Source organism: Carassius auratus, chromosome 46, assembly GCF_003368295.1.
Source record: "Carassius auratus strain Wakin chromosome 46, ASM336829v1, whole genome shotgun sequence".
In the NCBI taxonomy this organism is placed as follows: domain Eukaryota; kingdom Metazoa; phylum Chordata; class Actinopteri; order Cypriniformes; family Cyprinidae; genus Carassius; species Carassius auratus.
Window position 1 is genome coordinate 40,690 of NC_039288.1, and position 21,736 is coordinate 62,425.

A 21,736-nucleotide genomic window follows, 5' to 3' on the forward strand; every position below is an offset into this window, starting at 1 on the left:
AAGTGACATCCAGCCAAGTATGGTGACCCATACTCAGAATTTGTGCTCTGCATTTAACCCATCCGAAATGCACACACACAGAGCAGTGAACACACACACACTGTGAGCACACACCTGGAGCAGTGTTCATCATTTATGCTGCGGCGCCCGGGGAGCAGTTGGGGGTTCGATGCCTTGCTCAAGGGCACCTAAGTCGTGGTATTGAAGGTGGAGAAAGATCTGTTCATGCACTTCCCCCACCCACAATTCCGTCCGGCTCGAGACTAGAACTCACAACCCTTCAATTGGGAGTCCAACCCTCTAACCATTAGGCCAAGACTTCCCTAACATTGGAACTTGATGTCAAACAGTCGTTGGATTTAGACGTCAACCCGATTTTCATTTTCAACCAAAATCCAACGTCTAACCACTATTATTCTGTTTGAAATATCAATCACTGGTCGATGACCATAATTTTTGTATTAACTGTAGGTAACAACTAGTAAAATGTACATCTAGGTCATATTTTGCAAGGATTTCTGTCTGCATTTTTTTTGTAGCTTACCCACATTAAAGTGTTTAAAAAAAGAATGCATGAAGCTAGAATGAAATTTTTTGGTTTACAAGCAGATACACTGTTCTTTCTTTGTATGTTTTGCATGCTCAGATATTCATATAACAAAATGTATACAAATTCAAACATAAATAGGGACATAGTAGTCTTAAAGTATGATATCAATTTTCACTTAAAAACTTATGAGTATACTTGCAGTATAAGTGTACAAAGTATTTAATTAGTAAACTATCAGCAAATCAAGTTCACTTTTATTATAATTGCAGTACAAACTACAAACATAGAGGTAAACTAGTTCTGTACTCAAAGTTTGCTACTGTTATATTTAAAGTATATTTAAAAGTATATTTCATATACTAGAAAGTGGGCCAATTTAGTCCCAAGAAGTACTGAAACAGTACACTTACAAGTATGCTACTAGAACACTTTGTATACTTGCTACATAAAGTATACTTAAAAGTATACTTAAACTTTACTTAAGTAAACTTAATAAAATAAACTTGAAGTATACTACTTTTTGCTAAGGGTATGCATATGCAGCAAGTGTAAGATGGATAAAACAAGCCTAAATAACAATGTTTTTATAGTGCATTAAACTATTTTAATTAAAAAACTAAGAAAATTAATTCATTGTGAGGCCCCTCTATTAGTAAATAAATTTAGACAATCAGTTTGAGTTTATCAGAAAATAAGAAAGGTTCAAGAGCTTATGTCGCTGACAACCATATGAGTAGCTAAATGAGACTGTTCAAAGTAGCATGAGTCATTTGACAAGCACAGATAGATGTGTATTTCACCTGAGTTAGGGGGAAAATGACATCAGGGACCTTCACCCCATTCATCTGGCCAGCCTTTCTCAAAATGGCCTCTGCCTCATCGACCCTCCCCTGAGACAGCAGCCATCGCGGAGACTCTGGAATAAACCTACAAACAACAACTATTGATAAATAATTAACTTCAGTGATGACAATGAGCTGTTGAAATCTAATAATACAATATGAATGATAAAATGGCTCTGAAAGGCTCTTAAATTTTGACTGTCATGATACATAACTTGTGATGTTCCTCATTTGAAATTCACTACATGAATAAGTTTCACTATTGTCAAAATGATCGATACTTAGCATGAAGTTTGGTTTGGTGGTATGGTTCTGTTCTGGGCTAAAACTTCCTGCCCATCCATGTAGCCTGTCATGAATGAGCAGGGAGAGCAGCAAAATAATTTCCCTTGGGTAAACAGAACAGAACAAAGCAAATATCATTAATGTACACTTTATTCAAGATAAGAGTCTAATAAGAGTCTGATATCAGAAAGTCAAGTCCTGACTGTGGCAAAACTGTTTATTTTCATTGTAATGAGGCCAGCTCATGATGACAGGCTCATCGCATAAAAACAGCAAACATCTCCTCTCTGCTTTACAACACCACATTTATTGTCACAAAGAGAAAAGGCACAATTAAATTAAAGTCAAGGATCAAGAGCACAACATTAACAGAACTCATTAACTTTAACTCTTTGAGGACTTAAAATATGACTTGAAGGCTTGCGTGTGACTTTAAAGTCCCACCTCTGCTAGAAGGCTACAGGCAGGTGTGTTTTATCAGGGTTGGCGCTAAACTCTGCAGGGACACCGGCCCTCCAGGACCAAGTTTGCCCATGCCTGCTCTAGAGTCTAGACCAGGCATTCTCAAATCTGGACTACGAGATTCACTTTCCTGCACAGTTTAGCTCTAACCTTAATCAAACACACCTGAGTTTTTTTTTTTTTTTTTTCAAATTTTGTTTTTGATCTTTGGGATCATTCGAAAATCACAGGAAGGTGACTATGATTAGGGTTGGAGCCAAACTCTGCAGCGCATTGGCCATCCAGGGCAAGTTTTGAGGAACCCTGTTTAGATTTTTTTAGATGGAGCGCATTGGCCCTCCAGGGCAATTTTTGAGGAACTCATATTGCTGCAAATATGCTTAATATTTTGCTCCTGCAAATGATGCAAAACATCATTTTTTATTGTAATTTTTTTTATTAGCAGATTAGGCAATATGCATTCTATGGGCCTTCTATGAGAATGCAATAAATTCCCAAAAAAATATATTTTATATAACCTGTCTAAGCTGTCTTACTTAAATGTACATTTGAGCTAATATTCTGGTCAATATTCTGGTCACCATGTCTAGTGTATTATTAAATCATGTCTGGCCCAAAGCAAACACCTACCACCAAAGCAGCATGCAGAAGAAACCAGGAACTGTGAAGGCCAATAGCAGCATTCTCCAGTCTCGCAAGAAGTAGGCAGCCAATGGAAGCATCATGTACCCGATTGAAAAGAAAAGACACACGCCAAGAGTGGAGTAAATGTCACGAATGGATGGGCTCAATATTTCCATTCCTAGGAGAAGAGATTTTTTTTTTGAGGGGGGGTCAATCCAGGATCTACAGTCTGAATTATTTTCAGAGAATAATTTTAATATAGATTCTAAATCAAAAACATGCATTTATTTAAACATATTTTAAACATAACCCAAAAATGTATAAGTATAACACATCTTATAAATGCATAAATGGTTTGGCTCAACATATGGAAGCTCATGTATATAAAATATAAAATAGAACAAAATGGTAATTGACACTGACTTGACTCTGAAAAAAGGTTGAGATGTAAACTCAGAAAGTAAAAATTCTGCGATTAAAAGTCTGTTACCTTTTTCATTTTTCTTATCTCGTCCCAGAAACAAGCTTTCATAATTATCAATAATACACTGTTCAAGACTGAAACTATAACACAATAATGTAATTCAGTATTAATACAAACTATACACTAAAAATCAAATCACAACAAAAGTCTTTACCTAAGACAAATGCTGCCACATAGTTTGATATTTGGCCCATTCCAACAATGAAAAACAACAAACAAAAAATCTGCCAAGATGGGGAGAAGACTTGAATAAAGGTGAATACCGTCTGAATCCCCATGGTAACAAACAGCACTTTTTTCCGACCAAACCTGAAAACCAAGAAGAAACAAGTTTAATTAAAATAGGTGACTAGAGTTTAAAAATAATAAAAAAATAAAATAAAATAGAATGAAGGGAACGCTCACAATATTTCACAGTATAACACCTGGTCATTTAAACATCAGGGATATCAGTCTGTCTAGTTAGGAATCATAAGTGATTTTTAATCAGTTTCTCCTCCCTTGGTGAGAATGAAAGTGAAAACAGGTGCACTGGAGAGTCAACAGCAGGACAATCGCCACAACAGCAATGGTCCTGCAGACATTCGCTTTCTCCTAACCCTTCCCCACTAATTTGTCTCTAGTTTTGTGTTTTATCAAGCTCTTTGTGGCTACTCCCAGTACATGAGAAAAAACCTGCACCCCAATCAGGATGCACACGTAGCCCAGCTCCTGAAGAATGGCACGTCCTTATGTGCGATCAAAAGGAGGTTTTGTGTGTCTCCCAGCACATGAGACCATGAAGACCATGAGAAGAAACCAGGAGATGGGCCATTACTCAAGGAGAACCAGGCAGCACCAGTATCTGCTCCTTTGTGTGAGAAGGAACAGGAGGAGCGCTGCCAGAACCCTACAGAATGACCTCCAGCAGGCGACTGATGTGCATGTTTCTGAACAGACTCCATGAGGGTTGTATGAGCCTTACAGCTGTTAGGTACTGAAATTAAATCCTCAGAGCATAAAAGTTTAAAAACAACACTGAAAAAATTAATTCATTGAGAAGCATGGACTTTTTTTCAATTATAATTAAAAAACCCGATTCCAAAAAAGTTGGGACACTGTACACATTGTGAGTAAAAAAGGAATGGAATAATTTACAAATCTCATAAACTTATATTTTATTCACAATGGAAAATAGATACCATATTAAATGTTGAAAGTGAGACATTTTGAAATTTCATCCCAAATATTGGATCATTTAAAATGGACTGTGGCAAAGTGGAAAACTGTTCTGTGGTCAGAGCAATTAAAATTTGAAGTTCTTTTGAAGTTTTTGTTTTTAACTTTGAAGTTTTGAAGTTTTTGGAAAACTGGGACACCATGTCATCCGGACTAAAGAGGACAAGGACAACCCAAGCTGTTATCAATGCTCAGTTCAGAAGCCTGCATCTCTGATGGTATGGGGTTGCATGAGTGCATGTGGCATGGGCAGCTTACACATCTGGAAAAGGCACCATCAATGCTGAAAGGTATATCCAAGTTCTATAACAACATATGCTCCCTTCACGTCGTCTCTTTCAGGGAAGACCTTGCATTTTACAACATGACAATGCAAACCACATACTGCATCAATTACAGCATCATGGCTGCATAGAATAAAGATCCGGTTACTGAAATGGCCAGCCTGCAGTCCAGACCTTTCACCCATAGAAAACATTTTCTATGGGTGAAACATTTTCTAAGATGCGATAAAGAAGACCTAAGACAGTTGAGCAACTAGAAGCCTGTATTAGACAAGAATGGGACAACATTCCTATTCCTAAACCTGAGCAAATATTGAAATTTTACACTTCCACATCATTGCATTCTGTTTTTTTTTTTTTTCACAATTTGTATAGTGTTTTTTGGAAATCGGGTTTGTATTATTATAACTATAACTTTCTGACAGCTTCAGTGATTATAATGGGAGTGCTTTTTGCTTACTTCCTGTATATAGTCCAAGATATGCACAATAAGAAAGAGCTTTATTGCCAGCTGTGCCTCCACACAAAAGGATTGATTTTTATTATTATTAAAGGGGTCATCAAATGCAAAATTCACTTTTGTTGTTGCCAGGACAAAGATCATCGTGTCAGGACCACTCCCCATGTATCGATGAGGACACAAAAGGTTCAGTACACCTGTTGCTTTAAATGAATGGTTATTGTCATGATGTAAAGAACAATTGGAATCTTTTCTGGGGGCATCCAAGGCTTTTTCACGCTGCTGGCCTGCACCCAAGCAGATTCAGAGCAGAACTCCTCTCTGACAACATCTCCAGGACACTTCGCTCCATATGACTAGTAAGACAATTCTCAAATAACTATTTTGATGACTTTTGTTCTACCCACTTAAATGACAGAAGTACTTGCACGTTCCAATCTCTGATGGGGGTTGCTGTTCAGGGCCTTGTATTTACCAGGTGTAACAAAGTTCAGCATTTAAAGTGGTCCAGAGCCTGGTAACCCTTTGAAGATTAGAGAGGTTAGTTTTTTGTGTGTATAGTATTGTGTGTATAGTAGAGAGTTGTTCTCTAATATATCCATGCCAATCGGTGTGGTATTTAGAATCAATGACTAATGCTGGGAGCTTGTGAAACATTTTATTTGAGAGAGCTTTTTTTTCATCCCCACTTTCTTCAAATTGGAAAGTAATTTTACACCATTAATTAAAGTACGTAGACATGTCAATATATTAGGTAACAAGTTTTGTGGTAAATATGTTGTTGTATGTTGTCAGCAGTTCGGGTATGATTGTGTGACTTATGAATAAGTCTCTTTTGGGTAAGAGTACTAAATTGTTAACATGTTACCTGTGGAGAGGGTTTTTGTAAAACTTTTGAATTAGTACTCCATGAAGGAGATTATGATGTGTTAACTGGTGTAGATTAAATTACCTTTCAGTAGCTCTGTGGAAATGGCTTTGTGGGTAAATTCAATCTTTTTTTGTGTAGAATATTTGAAGGATATTGTGGAGATAAGTGTGAACTCCTAAAGTGGCTACTGGTTTGAAAGATTAGATTTTTTAGCCATGGCTTCCAATGTGGAAGAATTTCTGAAAGAACCTTTCGGAGGAAGCACTTGAGAAGTGCACCAAAGAGCAGCTGATTGCTGCTCATTATAATAAAGAGCTCAGTAGCAGTGATACAAAACTTAAGGAGTCTATCATAACAAGCTTGAAGGGCAATTTAGAGGATAGGGGAGTTTTATATGCAAAATTACAGGATCCAGGTATTGTTGACAGTAAAGTAAAGTTAAAAGAGATGGTGTTACGAGAAGAAGAGTTAGACCCGGAGGTAGTGAAGTGTCATCTAAAACATGATAGGAAAGCTTTGAAAGAAAAGGAGTTGGAAAGGGAACTGGAGCTGAGGAAACTTGAGGGACAGGAAAGAGAGCATGAGTGTGCTTTTGTCCTTAAAAAAATGTTGTTGGATTTGGCAGGCAGGACACCTGAAGGACAGCCACCTCTTTCACCTTTTGTGTTATCCTCTGAGTCTTCTGAAAGGAAAGAGCAAGTTTTTGATATTGGCAAGCATATTAAAATGGTTCCTCCTTTCTCTACATGAGAGAGTCGCTACATCATTGAAGTGGCCAAAAGACGTTTGGATGTTGCTTTTACAGTGTGTGCTTACAGGTAAAGCTCAAGAGGTTTATTCATCACTTAGTTTAGAATAGAGTGCTGTGCATGATACAGTTAAAACATGTCATTCATGCTTTTGAGCTAGTACCTGAAGCATATCGACAACGCTTTTGAAATTACACCAAAAGCGACAGGTAGATGTTTGTAAAGTTTGCTTGGGAAAAGGAGAACATGTTTGTTAGGTAGAGTGCTTCCAAGCAAGTTGAGACTAAAGAGCAGCTTAGGGACTTGATTCTCTTAGAGGAGTTAAAAAATTGTGTCCCAGCAGTTCTGGCTACATAAATGAACAAAAGTTTTCCAAATTGTTTGATGCAGCTGTGATGGCTGATGAGTTTGCTTTAACCCATAAAGGGTTATACGGAAACCGTGACCTAAGAAGAAATGATCAGGGTCAATAGTAAACCTGTTGTAGCAGGATCTGATTCTGTTCCAACTTCCTCTACCCACACAGCAAAATCTCCAGTGTTAATTTAACACTCTGAGTGTGGAGTCTGTGGACTCATATAAACTCTGAAGCAGTGTTAAAAGTAAAACATTGAAGCAGAGTTGAAGTTAATTAGATAATTAAGAAGTTAATTGAGTTATGATTGAGCATTATTGAAGACACCTGATGTTAACAAGCATCATCACCAACCGAGAAAAACAGCATTGAGAAGTCATGGCATAATGGTAAGTGAGTTGGATTTGCCATCGAAAGGTTGTGAGTTCGAGTCTTGGGCTGGCAGGAATTGTAGGTGGGGGAGTGCATTTACAGTTCTCTCTCCACCTTCAATGCCACGACTTAGGTGCCCTTGAGCAAGGCATTGAACCCCCAACTGCTCCCCAGGCGCCGCAGCATAAATGGCTGCCAACTGCTCCAGGTGTGCGTTCACTGCTCTGTGTGTGTGCACTTTGGATGGGTTAAATGCAGAGCACGAATTCTGAGTATGGGTCACCATACTTGGCTGAATGTCATGTCACTTTTTTTTTTTAAACAGATCTTCTCTGAACATCACAAAACTAGATACTAAAAATTCACATAAAAACAGCAAAAATAAAATATAGTTAGAATAAAACGTTAAAAAGACATTTCAGCTCATAATTTATTCATGCCGCAATGCATGATGGGAGCCATGGATGACATTGGCTACAACATGCTTTTTTTGATGCTCACACTGAATCTTGATGCCTGTGTTTCTAAACTAAATAATTATTTCTTTATGTAGAACTAACTTTTAAAAACACGTCATATTGTGCCAAAAATTATGGACTGCTATCTTTTTTTTTTTTTCACTTAATTTATGTATACATTAATGAAATCTGAACTCATGCATTCAGATCACTACATGACAATTAGTTCAAACCACAAACAATAACACACATGATTGACTTTGCTCTGGTCTGTATGTTATAATTCTGTTACCACAGCAACAAAAAAGTCTACAGTAAACACTGAGCACTATAATGGTGACACACAAATTGTGATTTTCTCGTTTGGTGAGTCTGCTTGTTAACATCAGGTGTTTTCAATAATGGTCAATCATGACCCAATTAATTTCTTAATTATCCCAATAACTTCAACTCTGCTTCAGTGTTTTACTTTTAACACTGCTTCAGAGTTTATTTGAGTCCACAGACTCCACACTAAGAGTGTTAAATTAACACTGGAGATTTTGCTGTGCACCTAGAAATGTTTAATGTTCTAGGAAGGTTTTCAGCGGCTAGTTTTATTTTAGCGTGGTTCTCTGAACGGTAAAGGAGCTACCCAGCTTTTAGCATCGTTTCTGTTGACATTAGTGTCCATTATTTTTAGGAAAGCTGTGTCTTCCATGGATGGACCAGGTTTGTTGTCATGTTCAGTTCTACTGAACACTGTCTGTCCAATCGTCTTTTCAGTTGCTTTGGTAGACATGCTACTACTTTGCTGCATCTCCTTGATCTGTATAAAGCTCGTACAGGGTTGAAAAATTGAATGGCGACCTCTTTGCAGCACATTGGTATTGAATGTGTTGACCGTTGGCCTATGTACATTACCCAGGCACACATCTCCTATTACTACCCAGCCCAGGTCTAGTCATTGGGCAAAGGGGGCGTTGTTTGGTCCATTAACCTGCCACCTAACTATGTGTGCCCTGATAACATCTCTTCCGAGTAGCAAAAGTATTTCTGCTTCTGGTTCTAGTTCTGGAATGTGCTTGGCAATGTGAAGGAGATGAGGCTGGTGAAGGACTGCACTTGGCGTTGGAATCTCAGATCGATTGTTCATGTTGTCATGACACTTAATGAGTGATGGAAGGGAAATGAGAACTGTTCCATCCAGGGACTCGATCAGAAATCCTTATGCTTTCCTGCCAGATGTTTCTATGGTGCCAGAGCAAGTTCTGAGATGATATGAGCATTGTTCACTCTCCACATTGAACAGCTCAAAGAATTCTGGTCTAGCTAATGAACGATTGCTCTGGTCTTCCAGAATTACGTAGGCTTTGATGGCCAAGTCCTTGGAATACTTTTGTAGTTGTTATAACACTGCTTTGATGCATAAAGCTAGGGTAATTTCGCTTCTTTGCTTCGCAGCACACAAAGTTACAGAAATACTCAAAGGGAGGAAAGCGACCATGATTTTCTTCCTTGTACCATGACCCAGAAGTCACCCACTTGTCCTGAAGCCCATATGGAAGCTTATCTACAATTGATGCGATTCCACGTGAAAGTGTCAAGATATGACAGACCTGTTAGATAACCATCTTCTGTAGCACCTTGGATTTCCATAAGCAAATCCAAGAGTTCACGTAATTTGATGTGGTCATTAGCTGAAATCCTTGGAAAACTGTCCAATCGCTGAAACAGTGACCTTTCAATGATTTCTGGTGCTGCATAACACTCACGTTGTCCTTCCCATGCTTTGTGTAATGCAAGATTGGGGTTACTGACATGCACTGAGCGGATCCGCTTCACCGTTTCACTAGTTTCCTTTCCCAGCCATTTAGTCATGAGGTCTAATTCCTGGGTTGCTGTGAGGTGAATTACACAAGCTGCAATGGTGAATAAGGAATACCATGACCAATAATTTTCAGGCTTATCGACAAATTGGTATAGTCCGGAACTAACGAGGTCTCGTCGAGCTAAATACTGTGCCAAAGGCTCTGCCTGAGGTGGTGTGTTAGCTGGAGGAATGTATTGAGCATAGTAAGGCTTAGCAGGTGTATCCATTATGGGGGTGGTCCTCCCAACTACAGATTTAATCACACCTGAAGACAGATAAGATAAGTTTGTTGCAGGTATGTGCATTTCACCTTTTTCAGACTTTGGTTCATTTATGATAGCCTATGCTCTAGAAGTGTCTTTCGCAGCTCGACTCCATGTTACAAAGCTGGTATGTGAGTCAGCATGAAATGGAGGAGCGCAGGTAAGGCTGATAAGAGTGGAGGGGGAGCATGATCCTGTAGGTTAATCTGAGAATTGACAAATTCACTGGTAGGTTCAATTTTAACTTTCAACTTTTAAGATTCAGAGCCTCCTCTTTCAACTGCAGCACACATTGCTAATTCAGCATCATCCAACACTTGTGCCTCCACAGCAGCTGCTTCAGCTTCTCGTTGTAGCGTTAACACTTCCAACTCGGTGTCTCTTCATACTGTTTTCAGCAGATTTTGAGCTTCTCTCGTGGCCTTTTCCATTTTCAGTTTAGCCTCTTGGCTGGCATATGATGCTGTCACTTTGGCGGCTTCAGCTCTGGCTCAGGCCCGGGGTGCACTCACCGGTGACGCAGATGACTTGCCACTTCTTGCACTGCACACAGACGACTTGCTGCTTGTGGCCATCTTAACCACTTTAACATCAAATGTTGCCTTTTCACTTTAATGTTCTCGTGCAGTGTGTTGAAACTCTGACTAAACACCAAGTTAAACCATAGCTACTGAAGAAAGAGTCGTATTAAATTTGATCATTTACGGTCACTCTTCCTCATTAAAATTTGTGGTGAAAACTGTAATAAAACAATACAGAAATATTCAGTGTCCAGTGTCTTGACTAACATAGCATTATAAATTACTTAAACATAAAGATAAACTACTGTTCTCTTTTATAGCAGCGATTACATTGGTTATAGCATTGCTGAGAGATTGTATACAATGGTAAAAAACAATTTTTAGTAACTTATCAAAACTCGAAACTTAACTTTTTAACAAAATCATCACTAATATGTGATCTTTAATGTATCTAGTGTCATAATGAACTTACGGCGTTGCCTCTATGATGCTTTTAAGTGGATGCTACGGATTATCAGAGAGAGCACAGCATGTCTGTCTCTTTGTTTTTCATGCAGAACTAACTAATAGGAAGTGACTAAACAGGAAGTGACTTCATCACATGAAACAAAAAATGTAATTTTTACAAATGAGTTAGACAAAGAAAAAGTAATTATGAGCTTCAAATTTTCACTTGAAAATATTTACCAAAAATAATTAAAGCTGATATTTGAAACTTACATTTTTTAAAGGGCAACACACTCCACTATTTTTCACCGCAGCATTGAGGGAACTGGTGATCCTCTGCCTATCTTTACTTCTGACAGACACTGCCGCTCTGAGAGGCTCTTTTTATACCCAATCGTGTTGCCAATTGACCTAATAAATGGCAAATTGGTCCTCCAGCTGTTCCTTATATGTACATTTAACTTTTCCGGCTTATTATTGCTACCTGACCTGACTTTTTTAGAATGTGTAGCTCTTTTGAAATCCAAAATAAGCCAATATTTGGCATGACATTTCAAAAAGTGTCTCCCTTTGAGACCTTGAGATTTGTAAATTGTAAATCCATTCTCTTTTTACTCACAATTTGTAAGGGAGTCCCAAGTTTTTTGGAATCAGGTTTGTAAACTAACAGCAGATTTTCTTTTTGTTTGTTTGTTTTTTTAATTTTTTTCATTTTTGTCAACTGTTTTTAATGGAACATCATAAACTTTTGTTCCTACATTAAAAGCCCATGTTACCAAAATCTAAATAATTATTTTGAAGACCAAACTCCAGCAATAGGGAGAAACTGCTCCCTATAAATCACCTATATAAAGTATAACAACCTACACCTAGGTACATGTGAACACCTGATGGCATTTTTTCTGGGCTTTTGAATTACAACATAGTGTTTTAGAAACACATAGTTATAACAACCAGAAAAAAGACTAAGACAGAAATCAAGGGTCAAGAGCCCAACTAAAGCAAACACTGATCTCTAACATGGTTACTTTAAATGAAACAATAAATCAACATCTAAACCTTAGTTCATTCTCAATAAGATCTTCTGTAGACATCTGACAGAATTAAAGTCAGTCTGGTTATTAATAAGTGGAGCTGGTGATGCTGTTTAGGGGGTTGTTTAATCAGATCCTGAGAGATTTCATGTATTTTATTTCAGTTGATTTCATCTAAGGCTGTGTCTGAAGTCAGTTGTAGTAGTTCTTGTGTTTCTCTTTTCTTCAGTGATTCTGTTTGTTAACAGCAGCTGTTCATCACTAATTCTCAATCAGCACTTAGTTAATCATTTAATTACTTAATTGCAATGTATATTTTCTTTCAGTGAACTCAACTGAATTAAATAAAGAGTACTTATAACTGTTAGTTTTAAAACTTAAATGGTTTAAGGCAATCGGTTTCCTCAAATGGTTTGAGTTAACATAACTTGTCAGGTTTGAGTGAGGCTGTGTCTGAAGTCAGCTGTAGTTCCTTTCTCTCTTTTCTTCATTAATTCTGTTTGTTAACAGCAGGTGTTCATCACTAATGCTCAATTATCACTCAATTAATCACTTAATTATTTAATTGCAATGTAAATCTTCTTTCAGTGAACTCAACTGAATTAAGTAATGAGTACTTAAACAGTTTAAGGCAATCGGTTTCCTCAAACGGTTTGAGTAAACCTAATTTTTCAGGTTTTTAAGGATATCTGTTTACTCAAACGGTTTGAGTTAAGTTACTTGTCGGGTTTTACAGTGTACCCTAAATCTATAAAGAACACATTCCAGTTCATCCAACAGGTACTTCTCATTTTGTGCCAAACCCAGGTTGCAGACACAGAACAAAACAGCTTACAATGTAAGGAAATCCAAGAAGCATCCATGAGAAGCCACTTGTGTTTTCTGTATAAGACATTAAAGTGTGTTCTCTCACTAAATATTAGTGCTTTTAGCGCTCAGCTAATGTGTGTTCACACAATTCTTCAGCCAAGTTTAAAGTTACAGAGGCTTGCATATACTGTTGAATACTGTTTCTTCTACAAAATAGTTACAATTGTTAGTAAGCTGTTTCAAAGATTATATTTACTTTTCCTGTGGCTGACAAGGTTAATGTATTGTCATGTTATCATAAAAAACACTTGAAATCAGTTTTTCTTTTCTTTTTTCAATTTATTTGAAACAATGTTTAATCGAATAAATCTCAAATTCTGCTTGTTCATTTGTTAATGTTATTTGTTTATATATATATATGGGGATTTCCACACAAATTTCAAGTGAAGTCAACTAATTTGGGCTAAGAGTGCATTATTGTGATTCTGATTCTTCATGTCTGTGTGTCTAAATTCAAGTTTTTTGCACATTTTATTTTACATCAAGGTAACTTTTAAAACATCTTTCTGATAATGCCAAAAACACCAGATCTTGTATTTTTCACCTTGTTGACATAATAAAGAAAGCCTAACTCTCTCATTCAGGTCACCACATGATGATTCGATCAAAATATAATCAACAGCACATATCACTTTTCTTCTGTTGTACTTTAATCCGAGCAGATATACGCTCCAAGTGTCGTGCTTCAAATGACTAGCACCTTTCATTCTGGCTTTGCCACATTATATCAAACTTTTATCTAACTCTTGTTATCGTTTATCGAGGAAATCTATATTGTGCAATAATTATCTCTGTATCCCAGGAAAGACCTGGTGACGGCCTGAAGAGACTGCTGGCAGGAGGGAACAGACCCCAACGGGGCTAGCATGGGTTAGCTACCCATGTAAGCAGGGTCCTTGCACTACATAGTGACCTGGACCCACCCAACTATGGCTACGGAAAGTTCAAAAGAAAAAATGCCTCTTGAGTCTGCGAGAGCGGGGGCGGAAGATGACTCGTCGGTAGATCACACGGTAACAGACCCTGGAATGGAAACGACTATGAATCAAATGTTCAGCACGGGAGTTGATGGAGTAACAGTACTGGCAGGACACAAGCTTCAAAGCTGCATCTGTGGCTGGAAAAAGATAACATCAGAGAAGGGTCTCAAAATCCACCAGGGCAGAAAAAAGTGCCTGAGAGAGCCTAGCGAGGGGCCTCGCATTGACCACTACTTTCTCAGAGGTAGGGCAATTCAGTCGAGTGAAGCCCAGTGGCAGGATATTCACCACAGTCCACAGGGTATCAGAACCCCAGATGAAGCTCAACCAAGCACAGAGCCACCAACGGACATGAGTCCAGAGCCCATCCAACAACAGACAGCAGTAGAGAAGAAGATGAATGGACGGAAGCCTCAAATCTTGTGGCCTAAATCCTGCCAGAAAAAGGAGTGGGAAACCACAGACACAGACATCGTCCATCTTCTAGAAGGTCTGAAAGGGGGCGTGGAAAGAAAACTGGACAAGATCGGAGAGATCATTTACAGCTATGGAGCAGTGAGATTTGGGGTGAAAAGTACAACCCAAAACCTTGGGACGCAGAAGAACCCATCAGTCAATCTCAAATCTAGAAGACAACAAGAGATTGAGCGATTGGTGAAAGAAAGAAGGAATTTGAGAAAACAATGGAGGAAGGCCACAGAAGTGGAAAGGAAAGGACTTGAAGCACTACAGGGAGACATCAAGCAGCGAATTGCAACACTGTGAAGAGCAGAATGTCTTAGAAAGCAGCATAAGAAGAAGGAACGAACGAGGACTACCTTCTACAGAGATCCCTATAAGTTTGTCAAAGACCTCTTTGTCAAGGAGAAAACTGGGACCCTCAAAGTACCCTTAAGAGAACTAGAGAAACACCTGAGGAAGACTTACTCTGACAATCAGAGGGTTGTGCCAGCCAGCATCCCGGATGATATGCCGCCAATTCAACCACCCGAGCACCAGCTGGAAGCAAGACCTCCAACTTGTGGGTGAGTGAAGTGAGGAGCACAGTAAAGTGGGCAAGAACAGCCTCAGCCCCTGGGCCCAATGGCGTTCCATATAGGCTCTATAAGAACGCGCCAGGAGTCTTGAAGTACCTCTGGAAGCTCATGAAAGTGGCATGGGAAAAAGGAATTATACCAAAGGCATGGCGACGAGCAGGAGGAATCATGATTCCCAAAGAAAATAATTCCTCAACCATCGATCAGTTCCGCCAGATCAGCCTCCTGAATGTGAAAGGAAAGATATTGTTTAGTGTCGTGGCCCAGAGGCTCTCTGTGTTCTTGCAGAAGAATAACTTTGTCGACACCTCAGTGCAGAAGGCAGGGATAAGTGGATTCTCAGGATGCTTGGAACACATAAATGTCATCTGGCACCAGATACAGACAGCCAAGAAGGAGAAGAAAGACCTGCATGTGGTTTTCTTGGATCTCGCCAATGCCTTTGGGTCAGTGCCGCATGAAATTCTGTGGACTGCGTTCAAGTTCTTCCAAGTCCCAGAGGGTGTCACAAGGCTGGTCAAAGCCTATTTCCAGGATCTTCAATTCTGTGTGACAGTACAGGCCAGTACAACTGCCTGGCAGCACCTCGAGATAGGCATAATGGTGGGCTGCACTATATCTCCACTGGCATTACAATGGAGCTCATTATTCGTGCATCCCGATGGGTGGTAGGAGGGGAGCGGTTGAAGAGCGGGCTGCGTCTTCCTCCAATCAGGGCGTACATGGACGACATGACGACAGTAACAACAACAAATGCATGCACCAAACGCCTGTTGGATAAACTCCAAGGCAACATCAAATGGGCAAGAATGGAGATTAAACCCAGCAAATCCCGCAGTATCTCCATTGTCAAGGGCCAGCTTACCAATGAAAGGTTCCAGGTCAACAACGAGCCAATACCAACAGTTCTGGAGAAGCCCATCAAAAGCCTCGGCCGCTGGTATAGCGCAGAACTCAAAGACTCGAAGCAGGTGGAGCAACTCAGGCAGGATACAATCAGCGGCCTCAAGAAGATCAACAACACTGCTCTCCCAGGGAAGCTGAAGCTGTGGTGCTTTCAGTTTGGGCTGCTGCCCCGTCTTATGTGGCCAATTTCTATCTATGAGGTCACGCTCTCCCATGCCAGTAAACTGGAGAGATTAATGAATGCACAAATGAGGAGGTGGCTGGGACTGCCGAGATGCCTTACCAGCATTGGCCTGTATGGCAATGGAGCCCTCTCCCTGCCAATCAAAATGTGCCAAATCAAGGCTGGAAATGACTCTCACAGAATTCCGGGATCCAGTCGTCAGAGGTGCTGCTCCTACCCTAGCAACGGGGAGGAAATGGAAGCTGTCGGCAGCGGTTGCGGCGGCAAAGGCTGCACTCAAACACCGGGATATATTGGGGCAGGTCCAACATGGCATAGGGGGCCTTGGATTCGAAGCAGCAACACCCAAATGTCAAAAGGCTACTCCAACCGAACAGCAGCACATGGTGGTGGAGGAGGTGCGCCACCAGGAGGAAGCAGCCAGGTGTGCCAAGTCTGTCTCCCAAGCCCAGCAAGGCCGTTGGATGAAATGGGATGGCGTGGAGAGGAGAAAAATCACATGAGTGAGATGTGGGGTATGGAGGCTAATAGACTAAGTTTCATCATCAGGGCCACATGCGACGTCCTGCCCTCCCCAACCAACCTACATCTCTGGTATAAAGAGGACCCAGCCTGTCCGCTGTGTGCAGGTGCAGCCCCAGCAACTCTCAAACACATCCTGGTGGGTTGTAAGACAAGCCTAACTCAAGGAAGGTACACCTGGCGCCACAACCAAGTGCTGAGGTGTTTGCCACCTGAAATAGCAGCAACCAATCTGCGCCCAGACCTTGTCCTTTGGTCCAAGTCCTGCCGGCGTGTCTTCATCCTTGAAATGACTGTCCCATGGGAGGATGCCATTGACGAGGCATTTGAGCGGAAGAGGCTGCGATATGCGGAGGGCAATCAAAGAACTTGCCACTGTAGCGGAACGGAGCAGTCACTGGCTGTGGCTGAAACGTAGGGATGCAACATGGGCTGCCAAATGATCGCATGGTGCCACCACCGTGCGACACACACCCGGGTCTGATCAAACCATGGTGGGCCAACCCCCGGCAGAGGGTGTCTTGTGATAAGTGGCCGAAACACCCAATGAGGTCGGGCACACAACTGAAGATGTGTCACACTGATGGCACCATGAGAAATTTCACCCCACACAAGATGACATCCCCATTCAATTGCTGTGCTGAAAGTTAGGGATCTTTAACATCCAGTCCTACTAAGAATCCTGGGTAATGTAGAATACAACTGATGGATCCTTTAGGCCCAGGGTCAGGGTTATGACTAGATCCCAAGATTCAATGTGCGCTGATGATGATAGGATTTTTTTTAGAGAAAATGCTAGATTACAGTGAGTATTATATATACATATATACACAGGCATGTACTGGCCATCGGGACTACCGGGAGATTCCTGGTGGGCCACGGTCTGGTTGTGCCGGTGCGTTATGTATTTTGTTTTTAAATCATTAAAAATCGCAAATATATTCGTAATTATATTGTTGTATGGTACAATTCCGGTCTTATGTGTCTCTCCCATTAACCTGCATGATGCTTTTTTTATTTATTTACGTTAGTCGCAATAATTTATTTAAAACATAAAAAAAGCAGTATAAAGAACAGATAAAACAACGCGTGCGCATGATGCTGATGCGGCTCCGAGACGTGACGTGTTCACTGCTCATTGGCCAATCAGAATCAAGTTCTAGCCTTGAAAAGCGGCCGCTTTACAGCTGCAACGAAATTCAATATGTTAAATAATAAAATATCGAAGCTTAAAGGAGGGGCCGAACGTTGAGAGAGAGAAAACGACAAGCACTTGAGGCAGATGCCACCAAATGTGTTAAGATATATAAATCATTGCTGGAAGGCAAAAGACTTACGTGAAGACGTCAGCAGGGCGGGACTTGACTGCTGAGGTGAGACAGAAATGTAATGATACACGTAAGCTACTGCATTATTTTGTTTCAAAAAGTTAGGATATTCCAGCTGTAATATGCCACCACTCACTGATCTATATAAATTACATTTAAAATTCTCAGCTCTCAGGTTCTATCCATTTTATTACAAAATTCAGACAATACCGTTTTGGCGTTAGAAAATGTGACATGACAGATCGCTTTACCGCCTCAGTTCAAGTAAACCAATTATCTGTTACTTTCTGTTTAAAGATACAGAACAACTTACAGAAATGTATATATGCCTCATAAATAATATCGATCAATCAGTCATCAGTCAAAACGGCAGAAGAACAATTATGTCACACGTTACATTTACCTCAAGAAAGCCGTTTAAAGACGATAGCAAGGTTAGTTGAGATTGAAAAATAGCCGTAAGAAAGGGAGAATTTTGCTAAATATGTGCACTATAGTACATATTTATTATCTTCACCTGTCATTAAATAATTTTCATTTTAATGAAAACTGCATTACATTTAATTATTTTTAACCTTTAATAATACCAGCTCATGCTATGTCTCTATATATTTACAGAATTTATGTGAGATATATTTTTTCAATTTGTAATCAATTGAGAAAAAAATCTCTTAAAGTGCCAGGGAGAAACCTTATACCTACTTTTGGTCTGTGTCATTGTGAACATAAGACAAAGAGAAATAACTCACTGCTCTTGAATAACAGCTTTAACAAGTATATATATATATATATATATATATATATATATATATATATAGAAATGTATGTATGTGTGTGTGTGTGTGTGTGTGTGTGTGTGTGTGTGTGTTTGTTAAGTGAAGTATTTTATATTTGGATATGCAGTATATGTACCTGAAAATGGTGCTATTTATGATCTTTTTTTCTTATTTTATTACTGACTGTTCACTTGTCTTCATTAATGTTTGAACCTAATAGTTGTAATAGTGTTAATAGTGTTTATTGTGGTATTGAAATTGAAATTGTGAAATGAGATTGCAGCTTATTTACAAAGAAAACAATAGCAATTTTATTTTTATGTTTTTATTTTTAGCAGGGCAAGTACAGTTTTGAACCCTAGCATTGAGCTCTGCGTTTGAATATATAAGCCAGTGTACTTCAAGGATTTTTAAAGGCCTTTGATTATATTAACTAAGAACAATTTAAAATAAATCACTACACAACGATCTTTGTCTTAATTACTCTATTATTTTATTGTAGATCAGTGGTCTTTATAAATCACGTTTACTGTAGCTCAGTGGTCTTAATACTAGCCTACTATAGCAGCTAACAGGTCAGAGGTAATATGTGTAAATTAATATAAATACAAAAAAAAATGTATGTTGCTGCACTATTAGATTAATAAAAAGCACATAAATAAAGACCTTTAGATATTTAAAATAAAGCCTGATGAAATAATTTGCATTTTCTTTGTTTATTATTTTAATATTTTTTTCTTGGTTTTGATAGTAATACATTCTAATCGGTAATTTTACATGCAGATTAATGTATGTATAGACATGTAGTGTGTGTGTGTGTGTGTGTGTTTACATGCATGGTGGGCCGGTCTGGATGAAGTCCAGGGCTGATTTTTTGTCCCAGTCCAGCCCTGTATATATATATATATATATATATATATATATGATGTTTGGTGAGAAAGGTGTCAATAGTTGTGGAACTCCAGTACGTAAGACTGTTTATCGCTATTTTATTCACTTAAAAATTGGAAGAAGTTATTATTTTCTCTTTAATACATGGTGCCAATGTATTTTTTGATGAGTCCGTTAGTACCTGCTTGACAGAAAGGGTTGCCAAGTGTTCACAACAAAACAAACTAAAAGAGGGGTCCCCCAGTAACAATCGCTTTTTGGGGGCTAAAATACACATAATTGGGGTCACTTCAACCCGGGGCCAGATATGGAAAAAACCCTGCAACAAAACTTGTAAAGTAGCCCAATTCCACGAGAAAACCTGGACTTAACAACACTGTGACAGATAGTACTGTCTACAACAGACACAGAGCGCTGTCTCGGCGCGGCCACAACAGCTTGAAGTTGTCTAATGTTTTATGGTCTGCTGGTGCACTAATAGTAGTATGGCTCTCCTCTGTGTATACATATCCTTACAAGTACAAATTTTGCTGGATTATTTGTGTCCCATTCAAATATTGCTCTTGAGAGATTTTGTCTACTGTGCCCCCAAATGTTAGATGAAATTTCAGTCTGGTGCAAACATTACTGATGCTCATTACAGGCAGCTGTCACAGTAGGAGACAAAATCAGTCTTCTTTCTTTATTGTCAGTGTTGTTGATAATATCGACTAATCATTTCAGCACTACTAGTGAAATAACAACACCATCAGGATGTTCTTTGTTAAATGGGATCTTTCTACCAATCATTTATGAATTATAGTATTCATATGTGAAAAAAAGATTTGATGTTTTTAACCTGTCCGACATCTGCCCAGACATCACTGAACCAGTCAAAACACCACAGAAGAAGAGTGAGGAGGTCAACGGAGCCCTCCAGTCATCTGAACACACCAGGTCCCACTGCGAAAAAAATAAAAAATATTAACAAGTAAATAAAAAATATTAACAAGTAAACATTATATAATGAAGTCTGTTTTCAGCACAAGAGTATTGCTCATGAAAGCCTATGTGTGTGGAAGTGACAAATTACAGCGATCACATTTATCTTTGTTATAAATTTTCATTTGTTCCAAAAAATGGTTTGATTTTTTTTTATGTTGTCCTTTACATTTGTGCTGTTTTATGACTTGTTATATTCAAATAATTTACTTACTGTTTAAATATAGCTGTAAAAACAATACCCTATAACTGATTTAAATGCATGCATTTGAATAAATAAGCAGGTTCCCATTGTGACAACATGCCCCACGCATCATGGTCAGCATGTTTTCACTGACCAGGTCAGCAACAGTGGAAGTTCAATCGCTTTTGTATTCAATACCTTAAGGCATGCATTTATACAGAAAAAAAAATAAATAAAAAAGGCTACTCGTGCAAATGTTGACCGGAATAAAGCGTCACAACTGCCGCTACATCCGAACCTGAACTTCCGCCTCGCACAGTAATAGAAAACACTATAGGTTGGATTTGAAACGAACCTCTGAAACGATCGTGGAGATGTATGTTCCTGTATCATACTCCCAGCCGTCCAGACAGCCCTCTCGAGGAATATCCGAGACATTCACATCCACCCACGGGATCAAACCTCGGTCCGAATAGTTTTTCACGACGTCCATTCGGTGTCTAGAACATTTACTGAAACGAGAATCCCGGTTCTGCTCGTCCTCCTCCAGAGGAATAGTCGCGTTTCTCCATTCGTCCGTGATATTCAGAGCTGCGGGGATGAGACAGCGATGAGCGGGTGTGTCGCCCATGAAAACCATGGATAGACCCGTGAAGCCATTCGGAATAATACTCAAACACAAGAGAAAGAAGACTGTTTTTTGAAAAGGGCCCCAGTCTCCCAGGAATGCGGTGCTGTCATCGTAGTCTGGGAAGTTCATGGCTGTCTAAGCGTTCAGAGTAAATGCGCTTTCAGTGGCTTCAGTCCGGCTTTCAGACTCAGATGGGAGGGAGGAGACAAACACACGGATTCGCATCTGTTCGTTTACCGACAGCTCCGCATGTTTTCAGTAACGGAGCTGTTTCTCTGAACAGTGCTGATGTAGATAAAGTTGTAGTGCAGACAC

At 39.4% G+C, this 21,736-nt stretch overlaps 1 protein-coding gene across 1 annotated transcript in view; it reads right to left on the minus strand.

Annotated features, from left to right (window-relative positions):
• slc22a21 (solute carrier family 22 member 21) overlaps positions 1–21,706 on the minus strand; it is a 46,435-nt gene extending 24,729 nt beyond the window's left edge. The window contains exons 1-5 of the mRNA XM_026234097.1: positions 21,146–21,706; positions 20,464–20,567; positions 3,402–3,556; positions 2,770–2,941; positions 1,351–1,477 (exon numbers count right to left, since the gene is read on the minus strand). Coding sequence (XP_026089882.1) covers positions 1,351–1,477; positions 2,770–2,941; positions 3,402–3,556; positions 20,464–20,567; positions 21,146–21,550 — 963 coding nt within the window. The 5' untranslated portion in view covers positions 21,551–21,706. The remainder of the gene's footprint in view (positions 1–1,350; positions 1,478–2,769; positions 2,942–3,401; positions 3,557–20,463; positions 20,568–21,145) is intronic.
• Between the last annotated feature and the right edge of the window lie 30 nt (positions 21,707–21,736).